The sequence below is a fragment of the Fukomys damarensis genome, unplaced genomic scaffold (genome assembly GCF_012274545.1).
Source record: "Fukomys damarensis isolate Sample0158 unplaced genomic scaffold, DMR_v1.0_HiC HiC_scaffold_20, whole genome shotgun sequence".
NCBI classification, from domain to species: domain Eukaryota; kingdom Metazoa; phylum Chordata; class Mammalia; order Rodentia; family Bathyergidae; genus Fukomys; species Fukomys damarensis.
In genome coordinates this window covers 36,639,267-36,656,876 of record NW_022900932.1, presented here as the reverse complement: position 1 = coordinate 36,656,876, position 17,610 = coordinate 36,639,267, and the positions used below count along the sequence as shown (strand labels likewise).

Here is a 17,610-nt window from a genome sequence, read left to right as displayed (position 1 = left end):
TAGTAACCTGATGGGACCTGCTGTTCAAGATTTTGGTAGCTTTTAAAACAAGAGAACTTAATTTTAGATGGAAGATGATTGTATATAATTTGAAAAAAATTCAAGTTTTAATTTATAATTGTGTTTGAATAATTTTAATTTTTATATTTTCTTTGTTTATAGAAAAGAATAAGAAAAATTAGGGAATCTCTCTAGACCTGCTTATTAAGCATAGCAATTAGATGGCTGATTCTTTATATATATATATATATTTAAGAATTTTTTTAACAGAGGCCAATAGGTCTCACTGCTGTTTTCCCCTCCTACTAAAGCAAATTTAAAAGGAAGAATTGGTATGATTAAAGGAAATATATTTTCCTATCTAAAAAGCTGTAGTTTTTAGATTACTTATTTTTAAAATGTTAATTTTCTTATGTAAAGTTTATGGATATGCGCTTTTTTACATGGGGAAAAAGTGAGCCTTAGAGAGATTTATGTGGTCAGCTTCACTGTGAAGAACTTAAAATTAAGAAGTATGTTCTTGGTATCAGATGTGGCATCGATTTTTTATTCACGGAACAGATAGTGGTAACAAGTGCCTTCTGTGTGCCTGGGATACAGTAATGAAAATCATAATCTGGGATTTTCACATTCAACAAAAAGGATGTTGACAAAAGATATTGGTAAGAGTACAATGGCTTGAGGTTTATTTTTTATTTTCTGGTGGTGGTGGTGGTGGTGGTGGTGGTGGTGGTAGTTGTGGTACTGGGGATTGAATTTAGGGCCTCACACATGCTAGCAAGCTGTCTGCCACTGAGCTACATCCCCAGCCCAGTGCAGTGGTTTGTATGTGTCCTCCAGTTTATGTGTTGGAAACTTAATGCAACAGACTTGAGAGGTGGGACCTTTAAGAGGAGATTAAATCATGAGGGCTGTCCTCATAAATGCAGTTATTATGGGAGTGGGTTCCTTATAAAAGAGCTTGATGCATACCTTCCCTTTTTGCCTTGCTGTGGTGGGCTGATGTAGCAAAAAGTCCCTCACCAGATGGACTTTCCAGCCTCCAGGGGCTATAAGGAAATTAATTTCTGTTCTTCATAAGTCTCTGGTATTCTTTTTTTTTTTTTTTTTTTTTTTTGGTACCAGGGATCGAACTTGGGCTCTTGTGCTTGCAAGGCAGGCCGCGGAACCACTGAGCCAAAACCCCTGGTCCCATAAGTCTCTGGTATTCTGTGTAGCATAGAACATACTAAGGCAAGGAAAATGGTTAGGGAAGACTTGTTGAAGAGCCAGCATAGGGGAGGAGGCCTGAAGTTTGAAAGAAAGTGACTTGTGTGGATTATGGAATGATTGTGTTCCAGGTAGAGGTAACAGCATATTCAAGGGCCCCAAGGAAATTAGAAAGTAAAAGTAGCCTGGGGTAGTTTAAAGTATCATATGCAGTGGTGGGGCTCAGCTGTTCAAAGGCAGATAAGGGCTTCTAAGACACGTAAGTTGGATTTTATTCTTGAACAGATGGAAAGTCATTGCAGGATTTCGGGGGGGCGGGATACTGCCTAGTCTAAAACCTCTCTTCTTGCTGCCTTACACAGCTGGGGTCTAGATGGGATGGGCTTTGCATAGGGCAGCACTGAGGAGGCCGGGGAAGTAATTGCAGTCAAGAGTGCTGTTGCCAGGACCATGGTGACTACAGTGGAAATGAGGAGAACTAGATGAATTCATATGGATTCATGATTGACTTGAGAAGTGGACTTCGGCAGATCCTGGACCTTACATAACACTGGTTCTTTTTATCTTTGCTAACTCACTAACTAAAAAATGGTATCTTGATATTGTTTTAAGTTTTATTTTCTTTTTTAAAATTGGTGAGGTTAAACTTTAATTTTAATTGTTATGCCAGGAATAGAACCCAGGGCCTCACACAGGATAGTATTTTGCTTATATTTTTGCTTGTGTATGATATGGCTGGCTTATTATAATCTGTCTAAAGTATCTTTATCAGATTTTTCAGAATTCCTATTTGCAATCTATGACAGGTTGAAATTTTATTTATTTATTTGTTTTTGGTACCAGTGATCAAACTCACTGGACCTTACACTTGCAAGGCAGGCACAGTGCTGCTGAGCTGAATCCCTGGCCCCCAAATTTTTTTAACTTGTGTTGCTTATATTTTTATTTAAGGAGTATTTGACTAAGTTTTTAATGGTTATTTAAAGCTGTGGTTGATATACTTAGTGTTACATATATGTTAATGTTAGAGACGATTAAAGCTTCTGAATTTGAGAGAACATTTTAATATATAACTTACTTTGAACTTTAGTTCTTTCAGTATAGCATGCCACAATGATAATCGTTTAGGGCTTTTCAGGAGTAACACACTTACTTGACCTAATGCAAGATAGCTTTAGCTGTGATTTTTCAATTTCTAAATTTTGTTTTAAAAATTATTTATCATTGTTAACTTCACAACCATGCGGTTTTATATAATTAATTTGCAATTCATTGTTCGTCATTGTTTAGTCTTAGAGTTCTTGTTTTGTTACGTTGAATTAGACTTATAGAAGCCAGAGAATAGCGTTTATTAAAATTTTGTTTAAAGCCAGAATAAATATTTCCAGCAAAGTTTTTAGTTTTAGTTCCTCTAGTAAACTTTGTGTTTGCTATTCAATGTTAGGATTTTTTTTTCTTCTTTGAGGTCCTAGACATGGTTTTGTGAGATTGCAGAATAGCTGAGATATGCAAAGAAAATCTAGAAACATTCGCCATGCTGATAATTGGATAGTCCCTATGTAGATAGATACACATTAAATTTACATGGGTACCACAGAAAGAGCACCAAATAACAGCTCATAAAACAGGGGCTGTGGTTCTTGCAATTGCATTTACCTGGTTGTGCCACTTGAGCCCAGGTCCTCTATTAGAAGAGAGCTCAAAGATCTTTGTTGAGAATGGCGTCCTGGTGAGCATATAATGTCATTGACGTTCTGCTGCCCCCTGGTGGTATTGCTCCTTCATCCAAAGCCAGAGCTGTAGTCACTTGGCAGCCTGATCCTGTCTGTGCTCTAGCCCTGATCTGCCTTCTTTATGGGTAACATGCCTTTCTAATCAGCTGAGCTTTGGCTCACTTAACTATCAGTTAATAAAGAAGCTCAATAAAGACAGGACTCAGAAGTTTGAGGAATTAATTACTAGATCCTAGTTAGAACCAGGAAACCACAGTTATTGATGACTGTAGAAATGCTAATGAATTAAAGGATATTTACGTTTAAGCATTAATGCAATTATATGGGGTGACTTTGTTTGAGAGTGGAGATAAGAGGTATAGGAGATCTACTCTTGGAATTCTTGATCTTGTTTTACCTTGAGGAGGAGATAGGAGAGGATTGAATATGGTGGGGACATGGACAGTGGCTTTTGTGGCCAGAAATTCTCACAATAGAATTTAGTCCTTTGAATGTTCTCTGGCCTGAAAATAGTGTGAACATTTCCAGCTACCAGAATATGCATCAGGAATTTATTTTAGAAGAGAGTTAAACTTGATTTTTTCTATCTGGGACTGTCTGTGGTTACTAATTCTGAAAAATGGTGTTAGTCCCCAGGGTCGTGTTGCCTAACTTAGCTTTCCACCTTCATTGAGTCAAAATTATAAGTGTAGCTTAGTATACTCTTTCTCAGTGAAATGGAAAACTTGTTTGCCTAACTAATTGGTATTTTTAATCCTCTGTGGACTACAAAAACTTACTTCAGTGTAGACATGATTTTTTATTTTTTATATTTATCAACAAACTGCTCTCTTCTTTCAGCTTGTTTTCAATCTGCTTCCAACACTAGCAGTCCCTGGTTTAAAAGCTGAAAGTATACTTTAAAGTATACTTTGTTAAGATTTGGGGGTGGTGGTACTGGGAATCAAGCTCAGGACCTTGCATTTACAAGGCAGGCAGCAGCAGCACCACTGAGCTAAATCCCTGGCCCTCTTAAGATATTTTTTGTTGTTTTTATTCTCCCCTTTCTTGTTTAAAATAATTCATTAATATAGAGTAACAATTAAAAATTTATATTTTCAGCCACTGTTTTTATTTTATTTTATTTTTTTTTTTTTTGGTATTGGGGATTGAACTTGTGTCCTTGCACTTGCAAGGCAGGCCACCGAACCGCTGAGCTAAATCCCCGGCCCTCAGCCACTGTTTTTAGATGAACCCTTTTACATATATGTCCTTTCTATTTTTCTTGAATGCTTTTTTGATTATTTTTAAATTTAAATTTTTTTTTAAATCTTTGATGTTCCCTCTGTTGTCTTTCTTGGACACCATTCAGATATTGAATTTAAATGGACTTTTCTCTCAATTGCCCAACTTTGTTCTACTTTCTGAGAGATTTTTTTTCAATTTTGTTTCCTGTTATTTTTCTGTATTTACAATAAAGTTCCATTAGCTTTTTAGAAGGCTTTTTTTTTTTTTTAGTACCATCTAGTTGTCCTAAGCCTTACTTTGAAAATGTTAATCATTTTTGTCAACATTATCATTTCCCTATTTATTCTAAGTTCTTTTTTGCTTGGATTTTTTGGGGATGGTTGGTGCCTGCCTTTTATATTTTTTAAAGAGTTTCTTTGAATTTCTGATAGCCTGTTTTATTGTAGTTATTTTAGTTTGTATTTTAAAGCAGGCAGTAATAAAGCTATTTGGAAGTTCTTTGCATGAGGGTCCCTTGTTTATATGTGATTCTGTGCAAGTTGATCAATGTGCTTATGTCTTTTCTCTCAAAAAATTTGGAGAATCTCTAGAAAAAATTTATATGATAATTTCCTTGAACTTATGCTCAATGCCTAATGAGATAAGGGACAAGGGCAGACTGCTTTTAACCATTTGTTTGACTCATATGTAATACCTTTTCAGTGAGGTGCTCCAGCTTTTACCTCTATGCTCTGTGTCCCCTGCTATACAGACTATTTCTCTTTCTAGAGAATAAACTTAATCTTTTCTGGTGTGGGGGAGAGGCAGCTGCTCAGTTGTGCAAAGTGAGAATGTAGAAATAACTTCTTAAATGGTCTCTCAGCCAGTCTTAGCTCCACCTTCACTGCCATTCTTATTATGCTCTCTGATGGCACCAATTCCTCAGACTTTTAAGTGTCCTGTTACATAAATCAGATAGCTTGGGCTCTATTTTTTTTTAAGTCCACCAGCTCAGTCACCACTAGGCAGTCTACTTTCCAACTTCAAAGAATGTTGTGCTTTTCTGTTTTTGTCAGCTTGTTTTAATTTTAAATTTTTTCTTTTTTGTACTGGGGACCAAACTCTGGTCCTTGTGCTTGCAAAGCAGGCGGCAGAACCACTGAGCTAAATCCCCAGCCCTGGTTTTCTCTTTTTGCTTTCTTACTCTTTTCTGTTTTTTTTTTTTTTTTTACATTGCTACCATCGCCAAAGAGTTTTTGGGGTCAGTGAAAATGAATGAATGAATATTTAGTTAGATAACTTTTAAAATGTTTTATCTTTTGATTCATTGGGTTCAATTTTTCATTCCTCTCCCATTGCCCCTCAAAATAATATGGGTGCTGGACTGTATATGATCTTTAAGTTTTGATAAAGCTGGCCAATGGCTTTTATAATTACGTACTTTATATTTTAGCTGATTTCTCTTCCTCTTTTGACCTCCCTTGACCCATTGACTCTTTCATTTTAACTGAGACATCAGTGAGTCAGAAGCCACAGGACTTTCCTGTACTTTCTTTAAACATACCTTTTTAAAAAATATCAAAGCTTGTTTCTTTCATTATAATTTCAATTTTAAAAAATCCTTTGAATATATTCAGTCACAACTGCTGAATTCAAGCCTGTTTTATTTTCTCAGATTTATAGTTTGATACATTTCCTGTTTATAGCACCTGCCAAATCACTTTCTTTTGAATCATTTCTTTCAGGCCTTTATCATTTTCAATTATTTCTCAGTCTCGAGTGAGATTACTTTTTCCATGAGAGTCTTCTGCATCCTTGCTTGGTGAGAGTCTCTGAGGAGCTATTTTGTGCTTATTTTTATTTTGTATTTACATTAATTTCTAGGTTTAGAAATCTCATACCATGTAAATAGGGTAACTTTGGACTCGATCTCTGTGTACCATTTTCATGGGTTCAGTTTTTCTGGTTGTAAAGGGAGTCTTGCTTTATTCAGGGGTCTTTCTTCTAGGTCCCTGATTCGAACTGGCCCCTGACCTGCCTGGCTGGGATCTTAAAATTCCAACCTCTAAGTTCTAGTGTTACTCTCTGGTCACTTTCTGGGCCAGTAGTATTAACTTGTATCTTTTCCACTCTGGTTTTGAAATTACTGTCTGATACCTGGGAAAGTTTTTGTCTTTATTTTTAAAGTAATTGTGGTATAAAAACTTCATCGGTTTTACTTTATTGATATTGTTATGCTTGTTACACAAAAGAAATACATCACCGAGTTCATGTTCTGGAACCCAAAATCATCTCTTTTTTTGCATTTTCATTTATTCATGTATTCAACGTAGGTAGGTGTATACAATGGGTTAAGCTCTAGAGATTATAAGGCAAATGAAACTAGACTTTTGAGAGGTGATATGCCAGAAAGAAAAAGATCTACAAAGGTGGGAAAATCATTCTCTGAAGGACAAACAATTTATGAGGTTTCCACTGTCTGGCTGAGGGAATTTATTGAGCTACTTGAGCACAGGTACAACACAGTCGGTGTGGTTTGTTGTTGTTTTTGGTTTGATTGATTGTTTGTTTTGCTATTCAGAGATGAGGTTTAACTGCATTGGGAATGACTTGTCCTGTGTTGTTTGTGACAGCCCTTGATCATTCCCTGTACTCTGTGAGCAGCTTCACTGCATGTGCCTGACCTCAGGTGTCTCTGAAGTAGTTGGTGCATGGGGGAGTGACTTTCCTAGCAGCCCTCTATTTATGACTTTGTCTCCTGGGGTTGAGAAGACACAGGGCCGAGGAAGGCCTAAGGTGTGTAGGGCAGGACGACCTCATTCCTCTTCTCTGACACTGGCTCTGCCATCATCCCCATTCTCCAGTCTGACCCCTGTTGGATTTTTCTGCAGGAAAGGAAGAATATCTCCTTTAGATGTATTAAAAAACTATTCTAGGGGAAGTGGGAGGGGAAGGGAAAAGGAAATAAGGGAAAAGAAAAAAATATGAGAAAAGGGAAAAATGGAAACAAAGTCTTTGTAAATTGGGGAGTGGGGAGGGGGTGAAGGGAGGGCAGGGGGATGGGGAAAAATGAGAACCAAGACCTGTCATGTAGAGGTACAAGATCCCAATGATGAATGTAACTGTACTGTGTACTTTAAAAGTACCAATAAACTCAACGAGAAAAATAAAAAAAGCTGTTCTTAGGCACCTACAAGATCTGTCAGATTTCTAATCTTTTTTCAGCATTCTGCAAGAATACAGGCTAAGTTTTACTTTAAAGATAGGTAAACTGAGACTATTATAAGAACAGGCACTGCTGATACCTGCTTTAGAATACTGAATCAAAGTTTCTCAAAAACAGAGAACAGTAGGGCCAGGGATTTAGCGCCTGCCTTGCAAGCACAAGGTCCTGAGTTTGATCCCTGGCACCAAAAATAAATAAATAGAACAGAGAACAGTAAATCATAGCCTCATCCTTTCCCCAAGCCATTTGCTTTTACCCCTCCCCCAGCTTTGATTTTTGTTTTCTGTTGGTTTTTTCCCCCAATACCTGGGATCAAACTCAGGACTTTGTGCTTGCAAGGCAGACAAAGTGCCACTGAGCTAAATCCCTGGCCCAGCCTTGATTTAATTTTATGATGTATTCAGAGGTATACATGTGTTTTTATTCCAGCTAACCCAGCAGTAAATTAAAAGGATCTTAGCTCTCACTATAAAAAAGAGAAATGGGAAGAGCACAAAGGAAGAGAGTGTTGTATGATAGGAGTAGAGCATCTGTGTTAGTGTTTCCTGGGCTTCTTCGGACAGATAAGATCAGCTCATGTGAGAGCAAATGGAATTTGAAAACCCTGGTTATGTCCTGACATTTTCCATGTGCTGCTGGAATGAGTCCAAGCCCAAGTACTGCAGATTAAGTGGACAAATGCTGAATTAGAATAGCCCTGCTACCTTCAGACAGAGAGGCAGCTGATGAGTTGAGTAGGAATAAATTATCTTGAAAGTTTTTGGTAATGGAACTCTAAGAATGAAATCCAATGGGAAAACTATGGTAATTAGTTGTAGGTAGAGCTATACAAAAGTTTTTCTTATTGTAATGGCAACAGGCAGAGTTTTTAAAAGGCCTATTATTGGTCTTTTCCATTTTGTAGCAACCTGGGTGGTTGGACTCTAAGGGAAATTTAGATCTAATTCTGATGGTTTGTTGTTTTCTCTCTGGGATGATGGGAACTATCTGAGACCTAGAATTTTTTCATGCACTTGGGTTTGGATGTCACCTTTATCTTTGTTGGTGGTTTGGTTCACCTCTCAGACCTGTTGGAATATGGACGATTTTGGAGCTTAATTATACCCAGAGGGCAAAAGTTCCAGTAGAGACTTACAAATCTATTTCATAGTTTTAAAAGAAACTTAGTATAGCAAACATCTATATTTAGCTTTACAGTGCAGCCTACATGTTTAAAAACAGAATATGCTTGAAAGAAGGACCACAATTTTCCTTTGCCAAAGACAAGTAATATGTATTTATTAAAGGAGAAAGTACTGAAAAAAGGCAGAAAATATTTCATAGTTCTGTTACCAAATGTAACAGTTGAGATGCCAAATTTCTGAACTTTCATACCATGATATTTATGTGTTTACAAAGATGGTATTGTGTTTCTAATTAATTTATTCACTTGACAAAGCTATGAATATGTACTATCCTAAATATAGAAATGTAGTACAATCTTCAGTGGAGGCGTAGTATTCTGTTGTGTAATAGTTATCAGTTCTCACTATAGAACTTTTAGTCTATTTCTAATTTTTTGCTATAGTAAATTATTCTTTAAATTTTCTGGTTACTAAGGTTTTACATACATAGCCCACCAAAAAATGATTCAAATGGAGTCTTCGGATAAGGGTAGTAGAATTTGCTAGGGATAGGACTCTGTATAGTAGATGAACAGTTTTATATTTTGTGCCCTTAGAGAATAATTAGAACTATGATATATGGTATATGATTGGTGTAGCTGATTTCTTGTAATATACCTATTAATTTTGTTAAGCAAAAACAATCTCTTTCCCTTAGGCACATTGAGAGCTAGTACATTCTAATGTATCACATTTCGGGAGAAGGACATAAAAGGCTCAGTTGAGTGAGCTGTGTAGGGTAGCCACTGAGAAGGAATACATTTTAGATACTCTCAAGTATCAGTATTAATTATCACAAAATAAACAAAGTGTAGAGGTGACCCAAAGATATCTTCAAGTGAGGCTCTTCTCACAGTCTAGAACAGTAATGGGCAACATTTTAGAGCTTTCAGTGGTAATAAATAGCCCTGTTGCACACATACCATAAGTTTGACACCACTGGCCTAGAATCTTAACAGCGTAAGGCAGATACAGTATATACTTAGTCTGAAGAGCCAGTTTCATAAGAATGGTTTTATTTGCCAAACAGAATTGGACTGTGGAATTGTGAGCACTGCATGTAATAGTAATTTTAAATGAAGGGCAGTTTAAAGGTTAAGTCACCAAGTTATCTTCTATATCTTCCAAAGCTGTAGCTTGAAATTTGTAGGTTCTCCACCTGAACCGATGTAGTTGTTATTCTTCAAATATATTCAATTTATTTAATTCTTCAAATGCTAAATAAGAAAATATATGGCTTATTATACTGCTTTAAAGAAAAGCATTTAGGAACTCTCCAAACACAAAGTAGAATTAAATGCCTGTCTCATGAGTGCTTTAGTGGGCTGCATTGCCTTAAAAGGTCAAGTAGGTTACTGTTTAGTTTTTTGGAAAGTGCTAATAGATATGAAGACCTTATCTAAACTTGAAGCATTTACAAAGTCATTTAGCCTGTTGTGTAGTAAAATAATACCCATTCTTGATTTGTACTACTTTTAAACAAAGTAACCACAAGTACCTTTGTTATAAAGTCTGTGCTAGATTTCACATGCCCACCAAATTTTGCTTTTGCATTTATTATAAATTATAAGCTACTAGAGTAAAATTATCTCTATATATATTCCATATTACATTGTAGCAGAGCTTTGATATGTAAAGCAGGAAGTGTAGCTCACTAAACGTCTGCTAGACCACTTCTGCACTCCTTCCTACCTCTATCTTTCATTATCAGTATCTAGAAACAAACACTGTTTCCCCTACAGTCTCACTGATATGCCCTGATATGACAATCCTGTGTCCATCCTACCTTGAAAAGTCATGAAAATTGACTTCTTTATTTCATGACAGTCATTTTAAAAATCCATTTAATCTTCAAGGAGAGAGTAAATTATCCTCAGTGTAATATTTTCTTGTTTTTAGTGTATGACTTTGTTTGCCAAAGTACTGTGAGGAACATGTAAATTTACTTTATTAATGAAATAAGTAGATTGATAAATTATTTCATTATGGGAAAAAGATGAAAGTACATTCTCTGAATCTAGATGAGAAAATACTGTCCCTTTTCAAAAATGCCAAAGTCTATCTAACTTGTATGTGTGAGCCCAGGTAATGTAACTTTCTAACCTTTATTTCTATAGTGTGGTGAACATGTCTATTAGCAGTGACTTTTGATGTACCTAGTAATTGTCCAGCAGTTCACTTACACACAAATGAGCTTTTCCCCTTTTGCATAATTTTAGCATCAACTAAAAAAAACCACCTATGCCTTTAATTTCAAATTTCAAAGCTTGCTTGAAAATAAAGGTTTCTTTTCTCATGAAATAGGGACTCTGTTTTTATTCAATGCATCAGAATGATTGAACCTTAGAAAAGTCATTTTAGAAGTGGCTGTATCAGTAAATATTTATGAAATGTCACTACGGGCCAAGTTGGGCATTAGAAGAAAGGTAGGACATTACAAAAAGGAGACTTACATTATGAAGACATTCATGACTTCTTCTGCTCCAGTGATTGCATCCTTATAGAGCTAGGAGCCTGCAGATAAAATGGTTGCCAATTTGGTTTTTCGGAGGAAACCAAGGTTACCAGGTGTGAGAGAACTCTATGAAGAAGGCAAATAGCTTCCTCTCTTGAGTGCAATTCCGGGACTCACATTGCTAACACTCTTTCTTATGCACCATACACCCAGCAGTCTGTTGTATATATCAAAGGTGTCAGGTGTTGGTGGTGTAGGGAAAGATAGAGTGGCTAGGAAAGGCTTTCAGAGAAGATCCACCACAGAGTAAGGGAAAGCTCTGGATCTGTTGGTGAAGAGTGGATGGAGAATTCAAGATCTCAGGGAAGCACAGGGACTCTCTTAGGGAGGGAGAGGTTTTGTTGTCTGAGTTAATTGTGGAATGGAAGCCATTAATTGATCTTGTTTTCTCTTGAAGAGTTGCTTTCACAGGGTTGGTGTTCCTTGATGGGGATAGTGTTTGCCTTCCAGTTAGATGCCATATTCTTTCAGGTTTTTTCAAGGAAACATGTTAAGTACAAACAGAATTACTGCTCAGTGTTGAGCAGTTTTCAAAGCACTATTGAATTTTTCTTAGTAAATATACCACTAAAGATTCTGTAAAATGTGTCCGCTCTGATCTTACCCATTTTCAGATCCCATTTAGTCCTCTCTCAGAATGTTGTTAATCAGTGAATCAGGGGTTCCTAAAACTAACCCATGTGTGTAAAACTATGGATTTTCCCCATAAACCAACTTTTCATTATGACTGTTTGTGCTTGGGCTCTAAATTTTGAAGAGGCAGATTTGGAAGTCTAGTGTCCTGACCTTTTCCTTTGCTTCCACAGAAGGAAGAATTCGGTTCAAAAATGAGGTGAATTAATTTTGGGGCACTCAAAACCGTGGACAGCTACATGAAGTTTTAAAAAAACTGCCCTGACCATCTTGCCAAAGGAGTCCCCACTTATGAGGCCCAACGAGATAAACCAGCCAAGGAGGGACAATGTCCTGCCCTGTAGGAACAGTGACCGCTGACCTTCAAGAGCAAGCTGGTAACTGCATTGTTGTCTCTTAATACAATGAAGGAAGTGGTTTATTGGTCACCCAAGAAGGTGGCAGACTGGCTCCTGGAGAATGCTATGCCAGAATACTGTGAACCTCTGGGACATTTTACAGGCCAAGACTTGATCAGCCTAACCCAAGAGGACTTCACAAAACCCCCCTTGTCCCGAGTCTCCTCAGACAACGGGCAGCGGCTCTTAGACATGATAGAGACCCTGAAAATGGAGCACCACATGGAAGCACACAAGAACGGCCACGCCAATGGGCACCTGAGCATTGGCGTAGACATCTCCACCCCTGAAGGCAGCTTCAACATCAAGACAAAACCCAATGGGATACCAAACGGGTTTAGGAAAGAGATGATACAGATCCCCATGCCAGAACTGGAACGCTCCCAGTACCCCATGGAGTGGGGCAAGACTTTTCTGGCCTTTATTTATGCACTTTCCTGTTTTGTCCTCACCACAGTGATGATCTCGGTCGTCCATGAACGAGTACCTCCTAAGGAGGTGCAGCCTCCACTACCGGACACATTTTTTGACCATTTTAACCGGGTGCAGTGGGCCTTTTCTATTTGTGAAATTAATGGCATGATCCTTGTAGGACTTTGGTTAATTCAATGGCTACTCTTAAAATACAAGTAAGTAAAGTAAAAGCTCTTAAGATTTGGTGATGGTGTGATTTACACTCCAGATATCTGATAATTATTTGGAAATGAAAGTCACCATGCCGTTGGAATCAAATCATATCAATTACTCTTTCTTTCATTTTGAACTACATGAGCTATTTAACAAAATGTTATTTGTCTCCTGTTTTGTGTAAGATTCAGGATTGGCGGTGTAACTCAATGGTAGAGCACTTGCCTAGCAGACTCAATGCTCTGAATTGAATCCCCAAGATTACAAAGAAAAAAGAAGTGTGAGATTCATACAGAAAAACTAAGACTGTGAGAGATGATATACTATTTTTACATACAAGAAGGAAAGCTCTCAGATATCATCAGAGTACAAGTGATTGAACAACATTTAGTCTTGGTTGATACTATTAAGTAAGTTGTTGACAGCAGGCCCAAGTTCTGTGATTGGTGGATAGCTTTTTCCCACACAGATTTGTACATGGAACCTTACTGATACATTTTAAAAGATGTGTCACAGTGAGAGTTTAGAACAGCTGTTTCACAGTGGCATGGGTTGTTGAGAAATGATACCCTAAGGGTATGACTTTTGGTAGGTGGATGTGGTAGACCTATTTGGATTTGCACCTAGAATATGTAGCACTTGAAGCAGTGTGTGGCTGGTCCATTCAGGTTTCTCAGGTGTTAAATAGGCACTTCTGTTTAGGTTTCGGTGGCTCCAAAGTAGTTTTCATGTCTCAAACTTTAATCTCAACATAGACCCCCTGTTTACATGGGTAAATTAAACACTTGTCCTTCGTTTTATGAGTAATCAAGATTCCTTGCCATTGGCGTCCGATTCTTTTCTGATTGAAACATCTTTATGGCTTACCTGCATAGGAGTTGGAAATCAGTTTAAAGAATTTAGTTTCTCTCTGGTGGACTGTTTCATGACCACAGTGTGGCTGAATATTAAAGAAATCATCTGAAATCAAGAAAATAAAATGTGGATGGAGAGTTTATGCTGAATTTCTCTGACCGAAATGATGAGTTTTTTTTCCTGGTTTGTTTTATAAAGACTGTTATTATATATATGTGCAAATGGAAATGAAGGTAGTTCCTGCCTGTTTGCCAAGGAAGGACTTCTTAATTTGGATAAAGAATGTCATTAAAGTTTATTTGGGACTAGTTTGATAATACTCCAGTTTAAAAGAATTTGAACTACAACTGATGGTCTGGGCTGAATTTGATTTGGTGGAATACCTGTTTATGTTTTTAAAATCTAGATGCCTTGTAGTGTTAAAAGATTTTTGGATTTTTGTAGTAAATCATAGTTGTCCATAAAAAAAATCTAAATGCCAATTGGGAGGAAAAAAATTATGCTAGTGCTTTTTCTTTATGAGGACAAAGTTAATTCAAATTATACTTCCTATTTTTTTCCTAATGTTTGTTTTTTGTAGATTCATTTTTTGGGTTTTCATCTAAATTCTTATGTGCGTACAAATAATTTACTGCCCCAGAAAATAATTGAGTTATTCCAGGACCTTCGCAGACCTGTGAGTTTTAAGTAACTGTATTCTTGTTCTAAGAAAGTGACCTCAGTATAAGACAGATTTCTTTAAAATGTTCATTTTTTTTTCAGCTGGGAATTTTCCTGAAATCTGCTTATCTTTAAACTTTCGTGTTTCTTTGTAATTTCATCTTTTCTTGGTGCTTATTGCTAGTACTATAGTCATTTATATATTTAAATTGTTCAAAGCTAGGTATGGTGGTGCATGCCTATATCCCAGAACAAGAGGGCAAAAATTTGAGGCTAGCCTGGGCTACGTAGTGAGTTCTAGGCCAACCTAAATTATATAGTGAGACTCTGGCTCACAAAACCAAGATGGATAGATAAACAGCAGTAAGCCGATATATTTACATCTTGTTCTAAATTAGTGCTAACCTGGGATTTAGCAGCCTGGATTCCAGCCCTCGCCATAACCTGACATGCTGGGTGGCTTGGATGGATCTCTTAATCCCAAGAGTGTTGTTTTTCTCACAGAGATAATAAGAACTTCTCAGTCTAGATATTCTGTTATCTTATGTGACTGTGTTATTTGATTCTAATGTTGTTGGATGGGCCATTATGGGAAATGGAAGCTGACTACAGTCCTAAGCATCCTTCGCCCCTGTCCTAGTAGGCTACATCCTGCTTTTCTCCTGATTATGGCTTCTTTTCAGTGTATGTGGCCATAGATATGTAAGAGGTAGGAAGATACAGATTGACAGGTGGAACAGTAGGCATTGATGAACTGCAGTGTAGTCTTTTGCAGTGTCAGAGTCCCCTCGTTTCGAGTTCATTGCCTATTGCAGCATATCAGTTTTCTTTATCTACATTTCCAAGAAATGGATCCTTATGGTTATGGGATATTCTAACAGACAGTTAATAAAAATCTCTGCTTTTTTTGTGTTTAACTCTTGTGAGTTTTGACTTCCCTCCCCAGTTTCCACTAGAAGGTTTGCCACTTGCCAGTACATTTTACTCAACTCCTCAGAATTAAATGTTTGGCTGATAATTCCCAATAGGGCACTTTACTTTGATTTAAGAGTCTTGGAGCCCTTAAAAGTCAGCCTCTTCTTTCTTTATATCTTCTACTTTTTAGACCACAAATAGGATGAAACTGTAGAAGATGGTTTGTTAATTGAGAAGTGAGACCACTGGAATTTGAACAACATCTCCTTTTAACCAGACTTTTGAGGTGGGGGAAGACATTGATGCTGAATTTGTGACATATGTTTCTATCCTTATGTTGTATATATAATTGTCCTTTACTGTTAAACATAGGTTTTATTTCATCGTACTTTATTTTCTCTCTTTTCATTCTTCACTTCTCCCCTCTTGTCTGAATGTATATATGTTTATATACACCTATATCCAATGACTTTCCATGATATTGAGAGGTGGAAAGCAATAGTAATGCCGATCCTTGAACACTTTTGGTTTTTAAAATTGTAAATAATGTTGTCTCCTCATTTAGAATTGGACTTTCAAGCCACTGACTAGGAAAAATTCCTGGGAAATCTCTGCAATTGTGTCAGACTTCACTGCAAAACAGGTATCCCTTGTTTTAAGAAAGCACAATAAAGAATATATTTTAGTATATGTGCTGTTAAAGTGAGCACCAGAATATATTAAGTTTAAAGGTTTGATAAAGCCTGAAGAGTTAAGGTCTTTTCATGCATGGCTAAGCTGGGGCTAACACAGTAGCTATCACATGTATGTGTGATAAGTGGAGCTCTGCTCTGTCAGGCTGTAAACTCTTCACAGGGAAAAAGGCCAAGTAATGGGACCGTAGAATTTCCAAGTCAGAGGTTTTCTATTCACCAGAGAAATTTTAAGATTTCTTAGTGTGATGATCAGGGTACCTCAAGTTCAAACATTTGCTAGCTTTTTCTTCCAATTTGTTCTTCCTCTTCTCTGGCCAGTGGCACTTCTTAGACACCTAGGAAAATTACTCATTTTATTTTATGTAGATAGTCACTGAGCTCAGTTCTAATTCTCTCAGTCTGTTTTTCTTTGTTTATTTGTTTGTTTGTTTGGAGTCTTACTATGTAGCTGAGGATGCTCTCAAATTAGAATCCTCCTACATCAGCCTATAATTGCTGGGATTGTAGGCATATAGCACTGCACCCAGATAAGTGCATCAGTTCTGTTTTTAAATACATCTCTTTCCATTCTTAAGTGGTGCTGCATAGCAGGCTCCATTGAGAATGAGCTCCAGGCACTTGTAGACCCTGGATGAGCAGAGGACCCTCCTGCTCTCATGACACATATGCTGGCAGGGGTAAGTCAGGCAGTAAACAATTGAACCTCTGACATCATCTACTGTAAAGGAAATGGTGAGAAATTCAGGAGTATAAATGACTAGGGAATTTTGAAAATAGTGGAATGGGTGATCTGCTAGATTGATTACTTAGAAAAGGCCCCTAATGATGTGACAGTTGAGTAGACACTTGAGTCAAATGAGGGTGAATCCCATGCAGGAGTCCATGTTCCAGGCAGAAGGCATAGCAGGTACAGAGTTGCTGAGGCCTACTTGAAGAAGACCCTGTGTATTTTAATATCTGATAAAGTCTCTCGTTTGGGGGCTTTGTTTTGTAATATTCTGCCAATAAAAGCCTGTAGCATTTTCTACTCTTCTGTGCCGGGAGTCTAACTTCCAAGGATAGAATCTTGGGTCTGATTGGCAACCACTGCTGTCAGATGCAGTGTGATTGTTTTGAGTTGTATTTTATTTAGAAGACTAGACTTTTCACTAGTGTCTGTTTTTCTTTTTACCCTATCTTATCAATGTCTCTTCACATCAAGTTGATTGGATTAGAGTACTCATGCTTCTTCTAGTCTCTAAGGTAGTTTATGGCTACACATACTGTCAGCATTTTTCCATTGCTTTTACATCTTTGATGGCCATCTTTGAAAACAAGTCTTTCCAGGTTTGTTTTCTAAGTTTCAGAAGAACCTTTTCTTAAGGTCATTTAACTTTGTTATAAATGAGCCTTACACTATGGTAGACCAGAAGGCTAATCTCTGGTGGGACTTGAGACCATCTTTACAATTAATTATTTACCAAGAATTACGAGAGAATGTGTACTAGGGTTGCAACATGAGCAAAGTCCTTGCATAGAGGTGATGTTCAGGGGAATTTTTGTTTGATCTCCTAGTAACATCTCAGTTTTTCAAAGTGTGCTGTTGAAACTGTCCATATACAAATCTCAGGAGGACAAAATTCCCTCATGTTATACTAGCTTTTTGGGGGGTCTCTCTCCCATTATTTAATTGGCCAATAAGCTGTCATATTTCTCTCCAGCAATAAAGCAAGAGTAAGAGCTCAGGGATTGTATCTTTTCTCCTCCTCCCCCTCCTCCTCCTCTTCCTCCTCCTC

At 37.3% G+C, this 17,610-nt stretch overlaps 1 protein-coding gene across 7 annotated transcripts in view; it reads left to right on the top strand.

Annotated features, from left to right (window-relative positions):
• Sgms1 (sphingomyelin synthase 1) overlaps positions 1–17,610 on the top strand; it is a 287,590-nt gene that overhangs the window by 235,130 nt on the left and 34,850 nt on the right. For all 7 annotated transcript variants that reach the window (XM_010606276.3, XM_010606275.3, XM_033766634.1 and 4 more), the window contains one exon: positions 11,859–12,712. In XM_010606276.3, the coding sequence (XP_010604578.1) occupies positions 12,090–12,712 (623 nt within the window). In that variant the 5' untranslated portion in view covers positions 11,859–12,089. The remainder of the gene's footprint in view (positions 1–11,858; positions 12,713–17,610) is intronic.